The 19,768-nt window shown below is 41.3% G+C and overlaps 1 protein-coding gene across 4 annotated transcripts in view; it reads right to left on the reverse strand.

The window, feature by feature from the left end:
- Positions 1 to 19,768, reverse strand: part of DAAM1 (dishevelled associated activator of morphogenesis 1) — a 158,064-nt gene that overhangs the window by 61,084 nt on the left and 77,212 nt on the right. For all 4 annotated transcript variants that reach the window (XM_059694523.1, XM_059694532.1, XM_059694504.1 and 1 more), the window contains exon 3: positions 14,160 to 14,249. In XM_059694523.1, coding sequence (XP_059550506.1) covers positions 14,160 to 14,249 — 90 coding nt within the window. The remainder of the gene's footprint in view (positions 1 to 14,159; positions 14,250 to 19,768) is intronic.

The raw sequence follows: 19,768 nt of genomic DNA on the forward strand, positions 1-19,768 counted from the left end.
CACTGTTAGAAAATTCACCTCATACTGAATCGACAGATGTCTCCTTATAACTTCAAGCACTTGTTGGCCTTAGTTTTGCCCTTGGGAACTGCATGGAGTAAGTCTAATTTCTCCTATGAGCTATAACCCAGCAAATATTTGAACAATTTGAATAAAGCTATTATGTTCTCCCCAAGTCTTCTCTCTAACCAAGCCAAAAATTCTCCACTGGCTGTGTAGCACAAGTTTATCTTCCTCAATTCATAAATAAATCTCACATTTTCCATAAGTTCATCAGACCCTCATGTTCATCCTTCACGAAAATAACTCCAACAAATATATCTCGATTCCTATGAAAGGACTCTTCTCACATGGCTTGTCAGTGATGTACAATGCTAGACAGTCCCTACTGAGAGGACATCGGGACGATTTGACCAGCGTCTCCCAATAGGAAAACAAACAAGTGCTAGCTCTCCTAATGGTCCACAGCAAATAGCATTTACGATTTAGAAATAAAAGATACATGCCATATGAAGCAGAGGTAAAAATGCACAGTCTTTGTTGTATTGGGTATCTCTATTTCAGTAACAGTAAAATTAGTTTTCTTGTTATAAGCTTGAGGACACTTGATCTCTAAACATAAATGTAAGTTAATGAATTAAAAAATGAGTGACTAGGGACTGCGGAGAAACTGGGGGATGTTTAAGCCCTGGTAGAGCATTGTTTTTTAGGTCTCTAGATCACGCTTCTGAGCCCCTACTCCTCTCCTGTACAGCCATCCTCTCTTCGAATATCATGGGAACTTCTTCCATGAATGGGTGTGAAGCCAGACACCTCTTCTGAACCCCTGAGCCCTGCTCCTTCCCCTCACTGGTCTAGGTAGATCTAAAGCTCAGTAGAATCGATATATAATGGACACTTTCCCATAGAGAGCTTCCTGAAATCATATCATGTACTCCGGCCTAAAATATTATTAAAGACCTCAGACCATTTAGAATGTTAGCCCCTTGATCAATCCTCTAAGTTAAAAATTCTCTATTGATATAGGACAAATCATGACATAAACTTATGTCAAAGATTTTAGTGAACTCATTAATAAATGAGGGAACTGCTAAGATGTCACAATGGCTTCAAAAAGAGAATCCGAGGAGCAAAGACACACATAAGCATCTCTTTACAAATAGATACAAAACCGGTCAACAGGACCATAATCAACTGCATTCAACATTTGCATTTCAATGGGCAAGAATTATTTGCACTATCAGGCTTTTAAAACAATTTTCAGAGTTGTTACGTAGCTCAAAGATAGTAAAAAGTAGAGGTTACTCTGCAGAATGCTATGGACAGAACATTCAGTAATTTCCCCCATTTCAATATAATTACAGTGTAGCAGAATAAGAGATGCATGACTAGTACTTTCCTAGTTGAGGAGAATACCATCTATAAAGGTGTAATGTGGAAGCCAAGTTGTATGACTAATACTCTGCTCCAGGCTTCTCTCACCTAAGTTACCCAATTGCTCAAAGCTGGCCCGCCCAAAGGCCTAGCTCGAGAACACCTACCCGGTCCTGACCACTGTGCCTCAATCTTGCCTGTTTCTGTTGCTTTGTCTAGGCTATGTGGCACAGTTTCTATTTGTACATCACTGATCTCCAACTTGAAACCACAGAGACCACTCCACTCTATCTACCTTACATGCACAGCTGCACCTGGTCCTCTATCCTGTCCAGATGTTTGTTGGGCAAATCATTGGGAGTACTTCTAAGACTTCTTGTTCTGCTCATAAAACAAAACAAAAGCTATGAGTTCACTGAGTTTAGACTCATGCCCCACACCCTTCACCTCTAGCCTGAAAATAAGAAAAACTTGACCACTGTTGCCCAATAGTCTGGTCTGGAATCCAATGACATTTAAGAATAACACTTAGTGTAACTTGGGAGCAATATTAACCATTTGTATGCCATAAGCGTCTATAGATGCAAGCGGCGGACCTTTTTAAATTAAATTCAAAATATTTTGGCAGTTAATTGCTGAACATAGGGCTTCTCTTGGGCAGGATAGAAACCCTCTGTCATCATACTTAAAATTCACAGTGCTGAACTGAATCTAAAAAGTCATTTGCTTTCCTTTTCATTCATTTACTCATCCAATAAACGTTTATTGAGTTTTATAATGGCCTAGGCACTGTTCTTGATGTTAGAATACATAAATAAGAGAGCAAAGCTCCCTGTCTTGCTTGTTAGTGGTCCATGAATACAAGAGGAGACATATGAGAATATGTTTCCAAACTTTAGCACTGAGTTTCTTACAAGATCACAAACTTATTCTGACAATAGGTTCTCAGTTTTTGCAAGTAGAGCTACAAAGAACTGTATTCATTTATAGACTTCACTCCCTCTTCTCATCATGAAAAAAGAAACAGTCAAGTATTATTAACTCCTGCATTTTCACTAAACTCCAGTCCTTATCAATGTATCTTCAAAACAAAAATCCAAAGCTCTACTGGGGAAAATGCTTTGAAACATTTCCTCGATAGCATAAAATATTACATTATTTTCTTATTGTCGCAAACTTTATCTACACTGGTAAAAATCATCAAAAATTTCTTAATGACCTGAAATGAAATGTTAGCACATTGAAAATCCGGCTTGCATGGCAGCTCTCAATCAGCTATCATTTTTGTTCTCTCCCCAAATAACATACCCCAGAAAAGCAAGAAAAGAGTACTACTTTAAAGACACCTCGTCTCCTGATGGGAACAGCAGCAATGAAACAGTCAAGTGACAATAAGACTTCAAGAGTACAGAAACCAACTGCATTTCTGGAACAGCTCAGGGGCTCAATTTGTTCCAACACCCTCTTCTCTCCTGAAGAGGCCTTGGCTGTCTTGAAAGAATTGAAAACTTAAAAGTACAGGATCCTGGGGGAAAATGGATTTCATGTTCCAATATATCTAAAAAATAATCATAATCCTTACCTAGAATTAAAAACTGAGACTTTACATCCCACTTCCCAAACTATGAGACATTTGTTTTATTTATTAACAAATCACTTCTTTGGCAAAGCACTTCACAGCCTGGAATATGATTGGAGCCTAAAAATCTCAATCAGTAAAACTCCAACATCTGAAGGCAATTTTAGATGACAATTCCCCTCATTTTCATGGAAAAGAAAAGAAACATTCTTCAATTATTATTTTCAGAAATGATACAAGCCCACATTCCCTTGTTGCCTGTGACACAAAGTATACAGTGACATAAAACAAATTACTTCTATGTAGCTTGTTAAGAGTCAAGTCTTTGACCCATAAACCACCATGGAGTGCTACAGTCCTCAGTACGATTAGATCAGCTGGTTGGTAAATTTGCATGTCTGGACACACATCACTACCCTTTTGCAGTGTGGAAATCCAATCAGTGATGTCAATGGTCTTTGTTGCCTCACATCTTGCCACCAGATTTCCTGCTACCAGACCAGCTTTTCAGAATGCCGTAAAGCAGGTTTTGATGTTCTGTAACCTACTCTTGGGAAAACAATCAAAGTGTGTTTATGATTTGCAATATAATGCTTAACACGAGGCTATAAAGGGAGGACTTTGGAAAACAGTAATTAAACTAAGAAGAGAATCAGGGGAAACATTAAGCCCACAAAGGCATATTCCATTCACAGAAGCATTCTCAGGATGACTGAAAAATGCTAAGACAGGGCTAACTATCCCCTAGAAGAAGAGTCATAACCTTATTTCTAATTTTAAGCCATCACTGACTCTGTGGCACACTACTGAATTATTGACAGCATTTTTGGCAAAAGGAAATAAAGAAGAAAAGCATCAGTTGGAAGATATCACTGTCTCAGATATGTGAGGGCATGGGGATGCCATCTTAAGACTGCTTAAGTCAAATGTTGTTCTGTACCTCACTGAAGAAGCACAAGGGAATTTTAAGACACCGTAATTTAGAGTTGGCATTCTTCGGTAGTCTTTCTACTGTAACCAGCTTCCAGTTTCACAAAGCACTAGGTTCCTGAAGTATACGGAATTAGGAGAAGCCCAAATTGGAGGTATCAGCAGTGCATTCTAACTTACACTGGAAGCTCAAAGCTTCTTCCTACTCTGTGGGGAAGAGTGGGGTGTGTGTGTGAAATTCTGAAATGCTCCAAGCATAACGTAGATGCAACAGTATTAGGTGTGCAAGAGTTATTAGTGAAAAAGATGCATAAATACATATGCGTATACTTATTTCACATATATATGTATATATATGTATATGTGTGTGTGTGTGTGTGTGTGTGCATATATACATATATATGGAAAACTCAGAGAAAGTGGTTTTGTTTTTGTCTGACATCTTTTCCAAAGATATCAGAAAAAAACTTCCTTCTGTTGATGTCCTTCATAAACCTATCTCCTGGAGATGTGAGGTCAGGCAGGCTTGCGGCATTCTTTCTATGGAAGTAGGTGCCATAGCATTTAGAGAATCTGCAGAGAACCGGGGAGAGACCCAGGAGAAAAGAAGTAGGAAGTATGATACTTACATCCAACTATAATCTAGAAGCAAGAAGAGCCCTCAAAGACAAAGATGGCAAATATTTGCTACATATGACACATTTTCCCATCATGTGTCATGGAAGACACTGCTCATCAGTTACCACACTATTCTTATTGATCCTATTCATAACCTCTAATGCTTCCCAAAGTGCTTCAGGCTTCAACCCCCAATTGTTCAGAGTTAGTAATCAAGATAAACCTTTTTGTCAGCTCTGCTTGAGGTTCTTCATTGTGTGCTCAGTTAACCGGGGAAGGAAGCACAGTCCTAAGGAATACTGAAACAAAGGATGTGCATTGTTCTGGAGTGAGCCCTGTGCTGTGTGTCCCTCAGGGGTCCATTGTTCGGCTGATACCAGACCGGAGCTACTTCTAGATTCCTGGATGTGAGATATAGTGATAACACTTTCTACCAGTCATAGAGCTATCACTCAGACCACTCGCTCACTGTGAAGATTTGGAAGTGAAATGGAGTTATGTCCTTGTGTTTCAATCCACAGAGGCAAGGGGCTCAGAGGCCCAAATAGTTGCAATCAGAACCTTGGTTACACAATAGCACTGTTGACAAGTACTCTACGACAAAGATTGAGAGCTCCAAGATAGTCACTGTTCCTCACCCTGCAATTGACACAAGATGCAATTTGTCCTGTACCCGAGCTCTCAAAAGGAACCTGGTTAAGAATTAAGATTGCGAAGCCAAAGATAGCTGCTCTGCGGCAGCTTAAGACCACTACCCGCCCCGGGCTTCCATTGAAACCCAGAGCTCCAAGTCTCTTCCAGTGGCTGGACCCTACACAGGAGTGTTCTCCCCACAGTACAGCACTAAGGTGACAAGCAGTGTGAAAGCTGTGGGAGGTACTTCTCTGGCCTCAACTCCAGAGGACAAAATAGAGCTCCACGGGACACACAACCCCATGCTCCCCATGACTCCCCATTAATTGGTTTGTCCAACTAAGAAATTATTTTTTCTCAGCTGTACATTGTTTAGTTCAGCTGTACATTGCTTACTTATTTGTTTTTACTGTTGTTTCAATGATTCGAAATGAACACAAACACAGGGTCATTCTCTCCACCCTCTTCCAGCCTGGCGCTCCCTAATTACAAAGAAAGCAAGGCCCTGGATAAAGGGATTACTCAATGAAGAAAGGCAAGTCTGAGGAAACATCAAAGAGAGATGGTTCCATGAAGCACATACATATTCACTGTTTGTACAATGCTATGAAGAAGACAGCCAAGTTTCTCTAGACTGAAGAACCAACAATCCCCAAATCCATAAATTGACTTGTACATAGCTCAGATTTTAGGCCTGAGGGATAGCCAGACAGCAAGTTGCACATCTCAATTTCTTAATATTCGAAGGAATCAAGGAGTATGAAAAAGAAAGACGTTCACAACTTTATAAGGAGATGCTCGAGATGAAGATGCTGCTGTGTGATTTCCAGCCACAGCTAAGCTGCTTGTTTGGGCGGGGGCGGACGTGCTGATTCTGCACCTGCACCTTAGTCACTGTCAGGGAAGTGGCGGATGCCCCAGAGGAACTTCCTGGCTGGGTGATGGCATACATCAGTCAGGAGCTTGAGAGAGGGAAACACAATTTGCCTGGGGCTGGAACTGAGGGTGTAAAAAGATCGAGAGGAGAGGAAGGATGAACCACACACAGAGCAGTTTCCTTTGCAGTCAAACCAAATAAACACAATGCTGGGTGAATTGTCCATTTTTATGTACTTCTAACACCTTGTATGGCTTGATGGTATTTGAATGGAACACTTTTCATTTTCTAACCCTTGGGTTTTTCTTTTTAAAATGAACACCTTCTATTCCAGTAAATTTTACTTCAATTTGACTTGCTAAGAAATATGGGAGAAAATGGAAGAACTTTAATGACAGTTTCTTGTACCTGAAACATTCAAGCTTATGCCAAGTGATTGATTGATCAGGGTAATGGGAAAATAATTTTCTCCCCTCAGACAGTTGGCAACTAATTTACTACGGGTATAAGTTGTTACAACCACTTTGGAGGCAATTACAGGTAAAATGTTCATATCAAACAACACAGTAATTAGATGTCTAGGTGCGTATCCTAGAGAAATTTTTGAACACATGCACAAATATGTTCATTACAATACATTTTTAATAATAAAATATTGGAAATAAGTATTATTCAAAGGGGAATAAAAAAATTAAACCGTGGCATTTTCCTTTAATGAACATTATTATATCACAGTTAAAATAAAGGAATACCATATATTTTTAATTAATCTACATGTGCAAAATAAGGTTAAAGAAAAAAGCTACATACCACCTTCAGAATAGAAGACATCACTGGGATTCAACTATATTAAAATGTTTTACGTCTTTTTAAAAAAATCCAAGGTAAATATGATAAAATGTTGGCATTTGTTAAACATGGGTGTTTATTATATTCTGTACTTTTTTGTACATTTAAAAATTTCATAACAAAAATAATCAACCAGCAAATAATAATTTATCCCATGACTTGAGGTTTGTTAGTTTTTTGCTTTTTTAGAAATTTTAGAAAGTGCCAATTTCTTGGAACCCAGACTGTCTGCTCTGGTAACTAGGTTTAAGACTTCCATCAATAACAGTATCTGCAACTGTGCAGAGACGTTCTTTTATAATCTTAACACTGAAGTTTTGTTTTATTAGCTTAACTTGGAAATCACACAGCTAGATCGCACTATTGAATTTTAATGCTGAGACTTTGAACAAATGTGGTTGCTGAACAGGGCCCTTGTAAATCTGGCTCGCTTCAACCTAATAAGTTACTTATTTGTGAAAATTGACTTGTTTAATGAAACCTCTGTGTTGTATCCTTTCGCTAGCAGTATCTCAAGCCTGAAAAACAGGACTGTATGTAGAACCAGAAGGCTCAGAGGGTGTCTACAATATTTTAGATTTGTTTGCTTGTCCAAGCACCAAAGAAGAAAGATGGATGTGTTTTGGTTCACTCTGTGGGTGAGTTTGCTTACTGCTTCTGCATTAGTGAAGCTGGGCACTGAGAGTCAACATTTATGAAAACACAAGCTGGAGCTCTGGACCATTCTGGACACCACCAGGCAGGGGTGGTAGCCGGCATGGCTAGAGTGACAGAACTGGGAGGAAAAAAATACTCAAATACTCCAAACTGGTGTTATTGAACAAAGGGATTATAGGAAGAAGAGGCAAATAAATACTCATGAACCAAATGCCCTTACTGGAATACAATGTTAGTTTAAGGGCTGCTAGAGGCAGAGAATCCTTAAATTTTGCACTCTAACTTAAAATTTGGTGCTCATTTTGATGGCATGTTTTTGTAATAAAAATAAAGTTAAGGAAAAAAATGAATAGCTAGCTTTGAGATTATGCTGCTTAGAGGGGAAAGGGCAAGGTGAAACACGCCTTTAGTGGATTTCGGGGCAGAAAGCTAAAGAAATCTCATCAGGGCCAAAATCACCATGGTTTCAGTCACTGCCTAATAAATGATATTGACAGACTCTGAGTGGTTTACAGATTCACCTTTGTTTTAATGCCGCCGGGTAAGAGCAGAAAGAGAGAGAGGGAAAGAAAAAGGGTCCCTGGGTTAGACAATGAAAAAAGAGCCAGGGTTGTCTTGACAACACAAACACTGGTTTGCATGCACTGTTCAAGTTGGCGAGGCTGAATGACACCCTTTCTTGTAGGTTTCTGGGTCAGTGAGCCACAGAAGGCCTCTCTCATGGGCGATGTGGCGGGTGGGAGCAAAGTGGGTACCTTTTTGTCCACTTTGTCCCCTATCTGCTGACTAACCTCATTGGCGTGGAGCAGCAGGCCGCTCTGCAACTGCTCCACCTTTCCCTGGATCCTCCTCCGTCTTTGGAGGCAGAGGCAGCGAGAACTGACATGGGCTTCGGTCTGTCCTTGTGGACTCCAGCCTATCCTCGTTCTCCCCTAGTTTACATCCGCCTTCCCCCCGTTGTGCCATGCTAGGAGTTCACCCTGGAGCCCCTGAATCATGGAGAAAGACTGGTGGGTCCTTAGGGGGAAGAATCAGATTGTCGGTGTGGTTTTTATTGGGGCAGCTGCTCTTTACCAATTGCAAGTTGACGACATTTCAACAGATTCTATAGTTTCGCTGGGGTATAACCAGTGAACGTCAGCTTATGTTGAAGTTTCCACCCTTCTCTTCTCCAGGCTGAACAAACCTGTTATTTCAGTCTCCCCCAACTCCGCCCCCAATGTCTTCATTTTACCAAAGTTGAAGCTTCTTTATAGATTTCCTAACAAGCCCTACAAATTGTGTTTAGTAAAGATGAGATTAGGCCAACAGTCTAAACTTGGCCTTTTAAGCATTGGCAAAAGCAACAAAGAACAAAGTACACATCAAGAGGGAAAGTGTACAGTGCATGCAAACACAGCTCGACTGTTGGAAAAGGAGCCTGTCCTAGACGAGGGGGTGAAAGCATGACAACATCAGCCCTTTCCCAGCATAACCGCTGATGGGTCAGGGTGGCAAAGGAGCTTCTCCCAGTCACATGCAGACCCTCGGTGGCTCCTTCCTCTGTGCCCCAGAGCCTGTCTGCTTACCCTATAACGAAGCTTAAGGACAAGATCTGCAATTATTTGATTTTATCTGCTTCTCCTACCAGTACCACCCGCTCCAGGAAAATTGACTTATTGGTTAATCATCCTCAGGATCTAGCTCCAGAGAAGGTACTCAATACACATCAGGTGACTCACACATCAACCTGCCCTTCACCAACTGCATTGTTTCATTAAGTGAAGTGCCCGACTCAAAGCTTGCTATTCCTCACCATTTCAATGTGGGATTATACACAAATCCTCATCTCTCAGAGCCAGGAAATATGTGGATGAGGAAGGGAGTTTCAGAGACACAGAGCCTGGAAATGCTCGTTGTCTCCCAACTACTGTGCTTTCCTTATCTAGTCTTCAGAGAAATAGAGGGGGAAAGACAGCCCAATCCTACTTCTAATCATTACTACATCTGCCACTTTCTTTAACCTCTTAGCATTAGAGACACAAATGCCAACTGGAATCTATTATCGGGGTGAAAACTCAATGGCAGGAGACCAAACCAGGTACCTCTCAAGAAGTCTAGAAATAGTGTTACTGAAATCTAGTTGTCTCCCATGTACTGGTTCCCTCTCCCACATCTTGACATCTAGCAAAGTGGGCACTGAAAAAGCAAAACTCACTCTAATGTCTATTGAAATAGCTACAGTGAAGAAAGAAAAGGATGTCTAATTTGTCCATCCAATCAGATCTTCCAGGTCAAATGCCTAACCGTTCATGTTTCCCCTCCCAGCAGACCCACTGCAGCTTCTCTTCAGGGTAGTGGGGACGACCAAAGGACTGACCTACCAATTTTCTTTTTTAGCTGGTTTGTTTGATAGTTTGTGAGGGAACTGATGATTCCTTTTGTCTTTAATAACACCACTTAGCACATGTTCCTTTAAATCTGTGTTTTGATTAAACCACTCCATCTGTGTACTCCAAACGCAGGAGAGCCTCAACTTTTAAGGCTCTGAAGGAAGTGCATCCTGATGACCATACACAATGCAATTTTAATCTGTCTCTGTGTGTGTGTGTGTGTGTGTGTGTGTGTGCTCGGTGAAAGAATTCCTTTCTGGGGAGAGGAGCAGGGAGGAGATCCAATTAGGATATGCAAACCAAATAAAAGGACTACATGTCAAGTATGGGCTGAATTTTCAGTCACTTGTGCTAGATGTCTTCAGAATCAGCACTCTGCACAAATCACAACAGCTGAACTGCAGCCAGGTTGGGTGAGATTCTGGAATGATTTAATTGAGTCAAACAAACTCAGCAGCACAGAAAAAATTCGCCTTCTCCAAAGTAAACCTTGAAAGATGCAGAGATGTAATGTGAAGACTACAAAGCCTGTACTTAAGCCTTGGCTTTAGAGATCAGAAATGAAAGGAGGAAAAATTAGGTGCAGTCCTCAAATCCTGATCTTTGCCGCAAAGATCTGGTGTCACTACAGCTAACAGGGTCTAGTCTAGCCCCATTCACTTACTTTGCAAACTCAGAAGCTCAAAGAGGAGAAAAAGCATGTTTTAGATACTATGAGGACTGGTTCAGTGCCACAGCTCCCTGTGAAGAGCTGCGGTTAAAGGTACCTGCCTGTGCTGATAAGATTGCTGTCACCATACTACAGTAGATACACCATTTTGTTTTCTCCTCTCTGAAGACCTACTCCTCGCTTTTCCCAGGGTTTAAAAATCATGTTAACAATAAGCAAATACAGCATGGCCAGATGCCTTTCGTGGTCAGATGGTTCATTGTTTAAAAAGCTTCAGTTTAAAATCCAAAAGATTGTTAACAGATGCAGTTTCTGGCTGGAGACTGGGAAAAACCTCACTTAAACAAAAGAGTATGTTGTGATTGGAAGTAAAAAGGGAATTACCTTTAAAGATAAGAACCACAAACATTTCCTATTTGAAAATACACCCCTCCCCCCATCAAGCCCCACCAACAGGACCTTTTGGGGATCTTTCATGAAAGTTAAAGAATGTGACAGTGGATGGCTGCGTATGACAAACCATGGCTGATCAACCAGTCCAGTTGTTCCTACAGATCTGTTTGGACTTTCAACAAGGCCACAACATCCATCTCTTGCTCTCCCCCGGATTACTCAATTAGGCAAAATTCCAATTAGTTTCTTTCCAATTCTTTTAGACCCAGAAATACTTTTGCTGCTTTCATTTTGGCTCTGGAAATAGGTTTTTCAACCAGAGACTTAGATAGAGAAGTTTGAGAAATGAACACAGAGCTTGATAAGCAGATAGCCACTGCTGGGACTCTAGTCACTTGGATGGAAAAGAGCCACTTGGCTGAGAAAGATCTGGCCTCCTCTTCAGTTCCCAGTCCTGTGCACTTTTAAACAGAAAGCCTGCCTTTCACCAACTCCGGTGTCTGTTTCTGTTGGCTTTTGTGGGCCTTCAACCGGTGGCCTCACTATGTGTGAGAAGGTCTGTAATGCCCTGGGTTCTAATCTTGAAAGATGGGAAATGTGAAGGAGCCAAGGGTGGATTGCTTTCCCTTAGCCTTTGGTTTGGCTTGCTAGTGACAAGCCTGATTTGAAAAGGCTACATGAGATGCTTCAAGGGAAATAATCCATCCTCCATATTAAGGATGGCCAACACGGCTCCATTCTGAGATGGCCAACCTGTCCTTCAGGAGGGCACATTCTGGAAAGAGAGGTAACCATCGTGCCATTCCGTGCTCAGGTGCTTGTGTTCTCTCACTCATTGTGTTATTTCCTGATCTATTAAGAGCTCAAAAAGGCCCATTTTAGACCAAAGGCATAGTCTAGTTTCAGCAGTGTGAGAAGCTCTAATCAATATCCTTAGTCAAGTACTGCTACTATCCATTTTAAAGTGAGGCAGATCTGTATGCCCACGGGACTCCCCAAAGAGTTAAAATGCATTTCCCCCTCCGAGGCGCCACTACTAAGTCACATAAGAAATCCAGGCTGCTGGGATGAAGCTCGCAGAACTGTGTTCTCAGAGATCTGTGCAATGTGGCCAGGTACGCGCAGGAGGGGGCCATCCACCCACCAAGAGTAGGATTTTGAGCCAGTGGCCACATCCATATCCGTACTGCAAAACCCCCTGGAAATTGAAAAATGAGCAGCAGCTGTGAGCCCGAGGTCATTACTATTCTCTAGGGTTTGCCTTTTCTAATCTAAGGGGCAGTAGTTTCCATGATTAACTTTCAATTGCTGTCAAGGGTGTAATAAAATCTGGGAAAGAAGAAAACTTTTCCCTCGGTGAGCTGCTCCCATTTGCCTGCCCTTTCCTTTCTTCCAGTGCATATTTCAATCCCAGCTTCATATTGCTTCCTAACTTTGAGAAAAAAACCTGCTTTCGGATGAGCTAAAATAGACAATGTCCTCTGTGTACACAGGCACTTGAGGACTTTTTGTTCTCAGTTCCAGGGGCCAGGTCTTTAAGACAGCTGTGTGAAAAGTTCCCTTTTCCAAAGACCTTGCTATACATCGCTTGCAGAACTGAGCACATTATATTTCATTTTAAAATTCTCTCCGTGTTTTATTTGCTTCCTGAGTCATGACAATCAGTTCAACAGAAGAGAACTTTTCTAGTTGGTAAGATGTGTACAAAGAGGAAGAGGAGAAGGGGACAGATTCATTCACAAACACATCTTCCTGGTTATGACTGATCGGGAACCCTTAAGGCTGCACTTGGTCTGATCTGATAGTGGCTCGAGGTTCACACGGAGAAGTTACAGCTGGACCTGTCTCTCAGCAAGGGCCCCGGAACCAAACCCCACACATAGTATAACTGCTCAGGTGGAGAATTGAATGTGCTTCAAAATGTTGACAGTTCAGTTTAACGTAATGATAACTTATGGTTCACTCATCAGTGGTACATTCATTTCAAAGTATCAGAAGCTGGATTATGGAGTCGAGTAAAACATGGTGCCAAAACATCAAGTCTGGTTGGGGAGGGGCACCAGCAGGCTCATGCAGGAGAAGGGCTCTGGAGGGTGGCATGCCAGTTACATAGGCAGCAAAGAGGAGACCGGTGCTAAGAGACAGCACGTGGGCAAATGGAGGTCCCAATCATACAAGTCACCCGAGAAAAGGCTTCCCTGACTGATACCATGTCTTGAAAAGATACTGGATTGTTGCAGTTTGCTCTTATTTCCCTGGGACATCAGTGAGTAATCAGCATGTCCACTGCCTGTGAGACAGAGGTAACATTTCTCCTGGGTGCTGTCCCTGCCCTTCCTCTTACCCCAGCTTGATTCAAGTCTCCATTGGAACAGAGGGAAAGTGGCTAAAGATGGCCGTGAGCAGGTTCCAAAACTGGAATGGGAATATCTAAGAATCTGCCAGGGTTTAAAGGACGGCAGACTGAACTTCACTGCAGGATCTCCAGTCCTCAGGGCGATGCCTCCGCCATGGATGCTAGGAAATAAGAGTTTTAGGGGTTTTGCTGCCAATATCCATTCTCTGCTTCTGTGAAGGTAAGAGATCCCCCAGCTTTTAAGTGGGAGTGACCACCCAGAATAAAGACTGAGTTCCTTGCAATGAGGTGTGGCCATCTGCTAACAGTAGAAGGTGAGGGAATTGGAGTGCATAACTCCAGGGCATGTCCCTAAGAGCTTAGGGGGAAGGTTTTCCTTCTTCCCCTTTCCTCCAGCCTTAGTTAGGAATGTGAAATGGCTGGAGAGCCACCACGAGGACAAGGCCTTAGAGATGGTGAAATGAAAAGCTGTTAGAAGGTGGTCACAGAGGATGTGACGCCACAATACTAGCCCTAACCTACCTATACCAGTATATAAACTTTTACAAAAAGGGGGGGGGGAACCTTTGTCATTGTGTCAGCCAATGTTATTTTGGGTCTCAGTTGTATAGGATTATGAATTAATGGTTACAGGTACAAGGTAGGGAAGTGGTGTCCAGTGAAACGCTGATAAAAACAACATCCAAGGAGTTGTCCCTTTGCTGAAGGTAGCACCAAGGCCACAACAGAACATGGTCATTCTGGTTTGCACATTATAAACAGCTGTTCGAACTCTGGTGGTGACACGGGAGAGCAAAGGGAATTAAAAATGATAATTTTCCAGTTAACCATATATTCAAGGCATATCTTACCTTTTTCTTGCTACAGTATATTTGCCACTTTTTCTCAGCTGGAAGTGCAAACATGGCCTCCCTGTGTTTGTCTGTGAGGTCAAGTTCATCCTGAGAAGAAAAATAATAATTAGTATTTCAGAAATAATTTGTTATCCATACGAGGAAGTTATCAGCATCACCAGGGAAAGAGAAAAAAACAAACCAAAAACATCAACACGCATTTAAATGAACTCAGAAAAGACCAGGAACCTAAGTTAAGGTGCATGTTACCACTATCAAGAAGGCAATCCTGGCACGGAGATTGGCACCAAGCACAGCATGAGGGATGAGGCACTGCATTTACTGAAGGGTACGGGGAAGTGGGCAGAAGATGGACTGGAGTATCCTGAGCCACATGCACTGCTGCAGAGAGTCCATTGATCAGTAAAGGCAATAGGCGCTAGAGTTTGGAAGGATTAATTGTATTACAGATCAGGGTTTGCTAGGGATGGCTCCATAAACACTGAGTATCAGGCTGGGCCCTAAAGGATTTGGACGTGATCAGAGGAGAGAAAGAACAGAATCAAAGGCGGGGGTGGGGTCACACACTTGGTGTGTTTGGGGGACACACACCAGCTTGGCTGAAGCACTGGGATTATGCAAAGCATCATCACATAAAAGTTTTGAGAGGTAGAGAAACCAGTTTGTGGAAAGTCTTAAATGCCAGGCTAAGGAGTTAATTGTCCTGACCAAGGAAAGCTGATGAAGGTTCCGAGCAAGGGAGTGACATCTTCATCACCATAAATTCCACTGACATTTATTCAGTACCTTACATGCCAAGCATGGTGCAGGCATTTTCTCAGTTAGTCTCAGAGCAACCCTAAGAGTTCCACTCATTATCACATCCTCATTGTAATAATAATCCCTGTTTAATACAGTTGAGAGAACTTGAGGCAGAAGACTGGGTAAGTAATTTGCTCAAGACCACACACCTGGTAAAGGAATGGCTGGGTTTTCAGCCCAGAGCTGTCTAACTCGAGCCCAGACTCTTGGCCTCTCAGACCAGTGTCTGGAAACATTAACTTTACAGTGGTGTGCAGCTTAGATTGGACACTGAGGAAAGGCAATTTATAAACATCCATAACTAATGAATAACAACAATGGGATAATGAATATAAAGTGCTTAGAGGAAAGTTCTTGGCATTTGATAACTCAATCCATGGTCGGTATTGAGCATTTGGCCCATTGTTATTCTACAGGGAAAGTTATCTAGCTGAGCATGGCAGATTGGTGAGCCTAAGACTTATAAAAAGATGCTATAAATTAATGCACAATTAGGCTTAGATCCTTGAGGAGTATAAACAGTACCCATTCTGAATGCCTTTGGTGTATATCGGCAATTCTGCGACGCATGAACACTGACTTCCTATTTCATACTCGCGCCCCATTTCATCATCAAGTCCTATTATTTCTTCCTTGAAAAGTCTCATGATTTTCCTTTTTTTCATTTCCAATGAAACCACCCAAACTTATGCTCTAATAACCCCTCCCTTGGCTTTTGGCAATAGTCTCCATATGTTCCTCCTTGCCCTGCACTCCTTCCTACAGCAAGGCTAGAACTCATCAAGAAATGAATTCTCAAACTTGAGCCAGCACCAGCATCACCCAGAGGACTCCTTGCATCACTGATCGCTCAGTGTTTAGGACTGAGCAGGTGGGAGTAAGTATAACAATTTCCATTTCTAATAAGTTTCCAAGCGTTGCCGCTGCTGCTAGTCTGGGGACCACACTTTAAAACCACCACCTTAAAAACAGAGCACCTGTGCTATTTTGAGCTCCTGATTCAAAAACTTCGTTTGCTCCACATTACCTACAAAATGAACCATGCATTCCTCAGCTGGCCCTGATGGTCTCCCATGTATAACCCCATGTACTTTGCCAGGCTTGCTTCTGGTTATCCCCTGATGCTCTGTCTTGTTAACACCCATATGTACCGCCAGGGCCTAGCCCTAGCCACTCAGGGCCTGATACATTCCCGGTTCCCAGGGAAGTTCTTAATCTTATTAAACTTCTACTTCCTCATCTCCAGGGTGAGCATATCATTTCTCTTACAGGGCTTTTGTGAGGATAAGAAACATCAACTAAGCATGTAGCAATGCCTGACAAGGCGGGGGGGGGGGTGGGGGGTGGCAGTGGGGGCAACTGTACTGTTGTTATTTCTTTCAACGTTTAAACACATCTTCTTTAACAAGGTAAACAGCCCTGGCTGATGTGGTTCAGTTGGTTGGAGCATCATCTCGTACACCAAAAGATAGCAGGTTCCGTTCCTGGTCAGGGCACATACCCAGGTTGCTGGTTCCATCCCCCGTGGGTGTGCATGTGCGTGTGCGTGTGCGTGTGTGTGGGGGGGGGGTCGGGGGTGATAGATGTTTCTCTCTCTCTCCTCCCCCACCTCTCTCTGCTCATTTCTCTGGAATCAATAATACTAACAAAGAAAAAAGGTAACAGTTAAGTCACTAAAACACACCCACATGCTATTATATACTAACTATAAAAAAGCTAGTTAAGAATTTCAACAGTGAACAATGAGGGAAAGAACAATATTTAGAGAAAGTTCCACTAGAGGGAACATGCTAAAAATGTTATAATTTTGGCATGCAACTATTATATATGTGAAGTAATTATTTTTCTTCCTTCCTTTCTTTTTTAATTTCCTGTAAGTCACACACCTGCTTTCATCTATTGATGAATGAGGAAAATAATGGTGACATAAATCACTTCCCAACAATTAGGATTACTTGGGGAGAAGGGGGTCAGGTTAGTTATTCTAACAGCTTGATAATCTCGTGCCTAGTTTGGGGAAAGGTTTGTGATTTGTAAGAGAGCGAGCAGTGTTACTAATGTTACATCCTTTACTACACTACGGCACTGTGTTTTTGCTAACTGAGCTGAGGTGCAAAGAAATATGAATCCTAAAATCTAAATATTCAGAGCAAAGGCTATTAATAGTACTACATTTTGCTCTTATAGGTAGAAAACTTCTGCTTCTGCTGTGACACCAAAATGACCAATTTAGAATTGAGAGAGCACAGTTGACCAAGGACTTAGGAGCAGATGGTTTCATGCAAGAAGTGAATTTTCATAAAATAAATTAAAAATTGCTATAGGGTCTCTGGATATAATTTTAGATTACAGTAAAAAAAAAAAGGGAAGGAATTAATGGATACTGGTAATAGTAACGACTAGCAATTAGTGAGCACATTCTGTGTACTTAGTATTAGAATTTTATATGAATTAATTTAGTTTATCCTCACAGCAATCCTATTAAGTGGGAAATATTACCTCATTTTCCAGGAAGCTGAATTCAGAGAGATTAAGTAGCTTGCTCAAGGTAACAAAGGTGGAGGAGGAACTTGAGTCTAGACTGTCTGGTTACAGAGCCCACATTCTTAAGCACCAGAACCTGTTCATTCTATCGATCATTCAACCGGTAGGCAGAATCACAACGCTGATACAAATATGAAAATGCATGCTGTCTGTTAGCAGAAGGAGGAGGATTTTGTTGTTAGACATCCCTGAGTTCCAGGTCTGGCTCTATAGGTTGTGCAACCTTGAACAAGTGACTTAATCTCTGAACTTCAATTTCTTCTGAAAAATTAGTGATAGTATATGTCTGACAGTTATCTCAAGGATTCATTCATGCAACCAAAAAAGTGTTTCTACTAAATGTCAGGCATTGTGCTAGGTATAGAGGACAAAATGGTATCACAGAGCTCAGATTCTTGAGCAGGCAGAAGGGAAATCAAATATCACATGATGATAACACGGGAAGCTGAGCTTCAAGGGCCCACTTATTTGGGGGAAAAGTGGGGCAGTGAAGGTTGTTCCAGGGAAGGAAAGTGAGAACTAGCTGAGAGATGGCTAGGAATTAATAGGTTAAAAAAAAAAGCACTGCAGACAGTGAACAGCAGCAGCCTGGAGGGCCACTATGAACTTTTGTTCTTTATCTTAACAGCACTCAGGCCATTGGCAGATTCTGAGCAAGGAAAGTGACACAGGTTAAATTAGACAATAACTGGGGGTGCCTAGGCACAATGCCCAGGATGCAATAAGACCCCCACCCCTCCATTCCAAAACTGTCTGTGCTCTGACTCATTCTATTTTAGTAATATGGCTGAATCAAGCATGCAAGACTCAGACATTATCACAGCCCTAGAGATCAATCAGCACTTACTCGCTGACCATGGCCAGACATTATAAAGAATACAAAAATGAACAACAGACCCTGATTTTATGGAATTTAGAATCTAGTTAGGAAGACAAGATGACAGAAGGCTTCAACAGGTCCCTTTCTTTTCAGGATAAAGTCCAAATTCCTTAGCTGATAGGTGTAGACCCTTCATGATATGGCCTTTGCCAACCTGCCCCACCTCACCTCATCTTCCTCCAACAGCACCACATGTTAGGATTTTTGATCACATACCTACTTGTTTTGGGGACTGGCAGTTGATAAATGCAAAGATAAACAAAACAAATTTAGTTTCTGCCACTACACGTTAGACTTGTATGGCCTAGCTCCATTCATTGGCCATAGAGTTTTTTTTTCATGTTATTAGATATTTTTTAAAGTTGGCTGAAGGAAAATGACTTAGTGAGTGATGAAAGGAGAAACACTTTTGCCAAGTATCATTCCTCTCTACAGAAAGTTCAAGTTTCTGAAAAACCAACAAAACCCTTCTTCTTGGAGAAGAGATTAATTACATTTGTCATATCTCTATAAAATTATTTGTAATATCTTAGAGGAAAGGTATTAATTATATATATATATATATATATATATATATATATATATATATATATATATATATATATATATATATATATATGTTATTAAAAAGAAAGGAACTTGAAGAGAAGCCCAGCTGTGGGAACTAAAGTCCTAGGCTTCATCCCTAACAAAGCACATTATTAAGCCCTACCTAAAAGGTTCCGAAAAGCTTCGGGACAAAGAAATCTCACTAGTCCTATACCCTGGAGTAAGCAGGCAGCTCTATTGAGAAATCTACATAAATCAGAAAACAATTAGCACAGTACAAACAAATCTCAGGAAATGGACTGATTTGCTAGATAAAGCAAGGGAAGGAATTTTTAAATAATATACAATAAGGGTCTTGAATGAGTTGAAAACTTCTTTTCAGTGATGTGAACTAAACAAAAAATTGGATTATTTATAAAACCTCCAAAGCAATATTAAAAGCATTCATTCCTTGAAAACCTACCAAATCATTAAATTTCAGTGAGCTAACAAGTAAGTTTCTAGCTACCAACAGAAAGCTCTAATAAAGAAATTCAGGATTTCTATTTCCAATGAGTTATGCTAATTCTTTATATACATACCAATACATTCACAGGTAGGAGGACCTGTAATTAATGCTGGGGGAATGGAGAAGAAAAATGAGAGGGAGAAGCTAAGATAGGCCCTTGGAGTCACCTGACAGTCAACTCATTGTTTTGTGTTTTTGGTGGTTTGAGTTTTATGTGTGTTTTACTTTTTAGTGGTTCTTGACAAGGTAAGCATCTATCTGACTCAATGTAGAGAGCTCACAGAATTCCTGATCATATTATTACTCAGACAAGGCTCACTTCTC

The sequence above is a fragment of the Myotis daubentonii genome, chromosome 1, assembly GCF_963259705.1.
Source record: "Myotis daubentonii chromosome 1, mMyoDau2.1, whole genome shotgun sequence".
NCBI lineage: Eukaryota > Metazoa > Chordata > Mammalia > Chiroptera > Vespertilionidae > Myotis > Myotis daubentonii.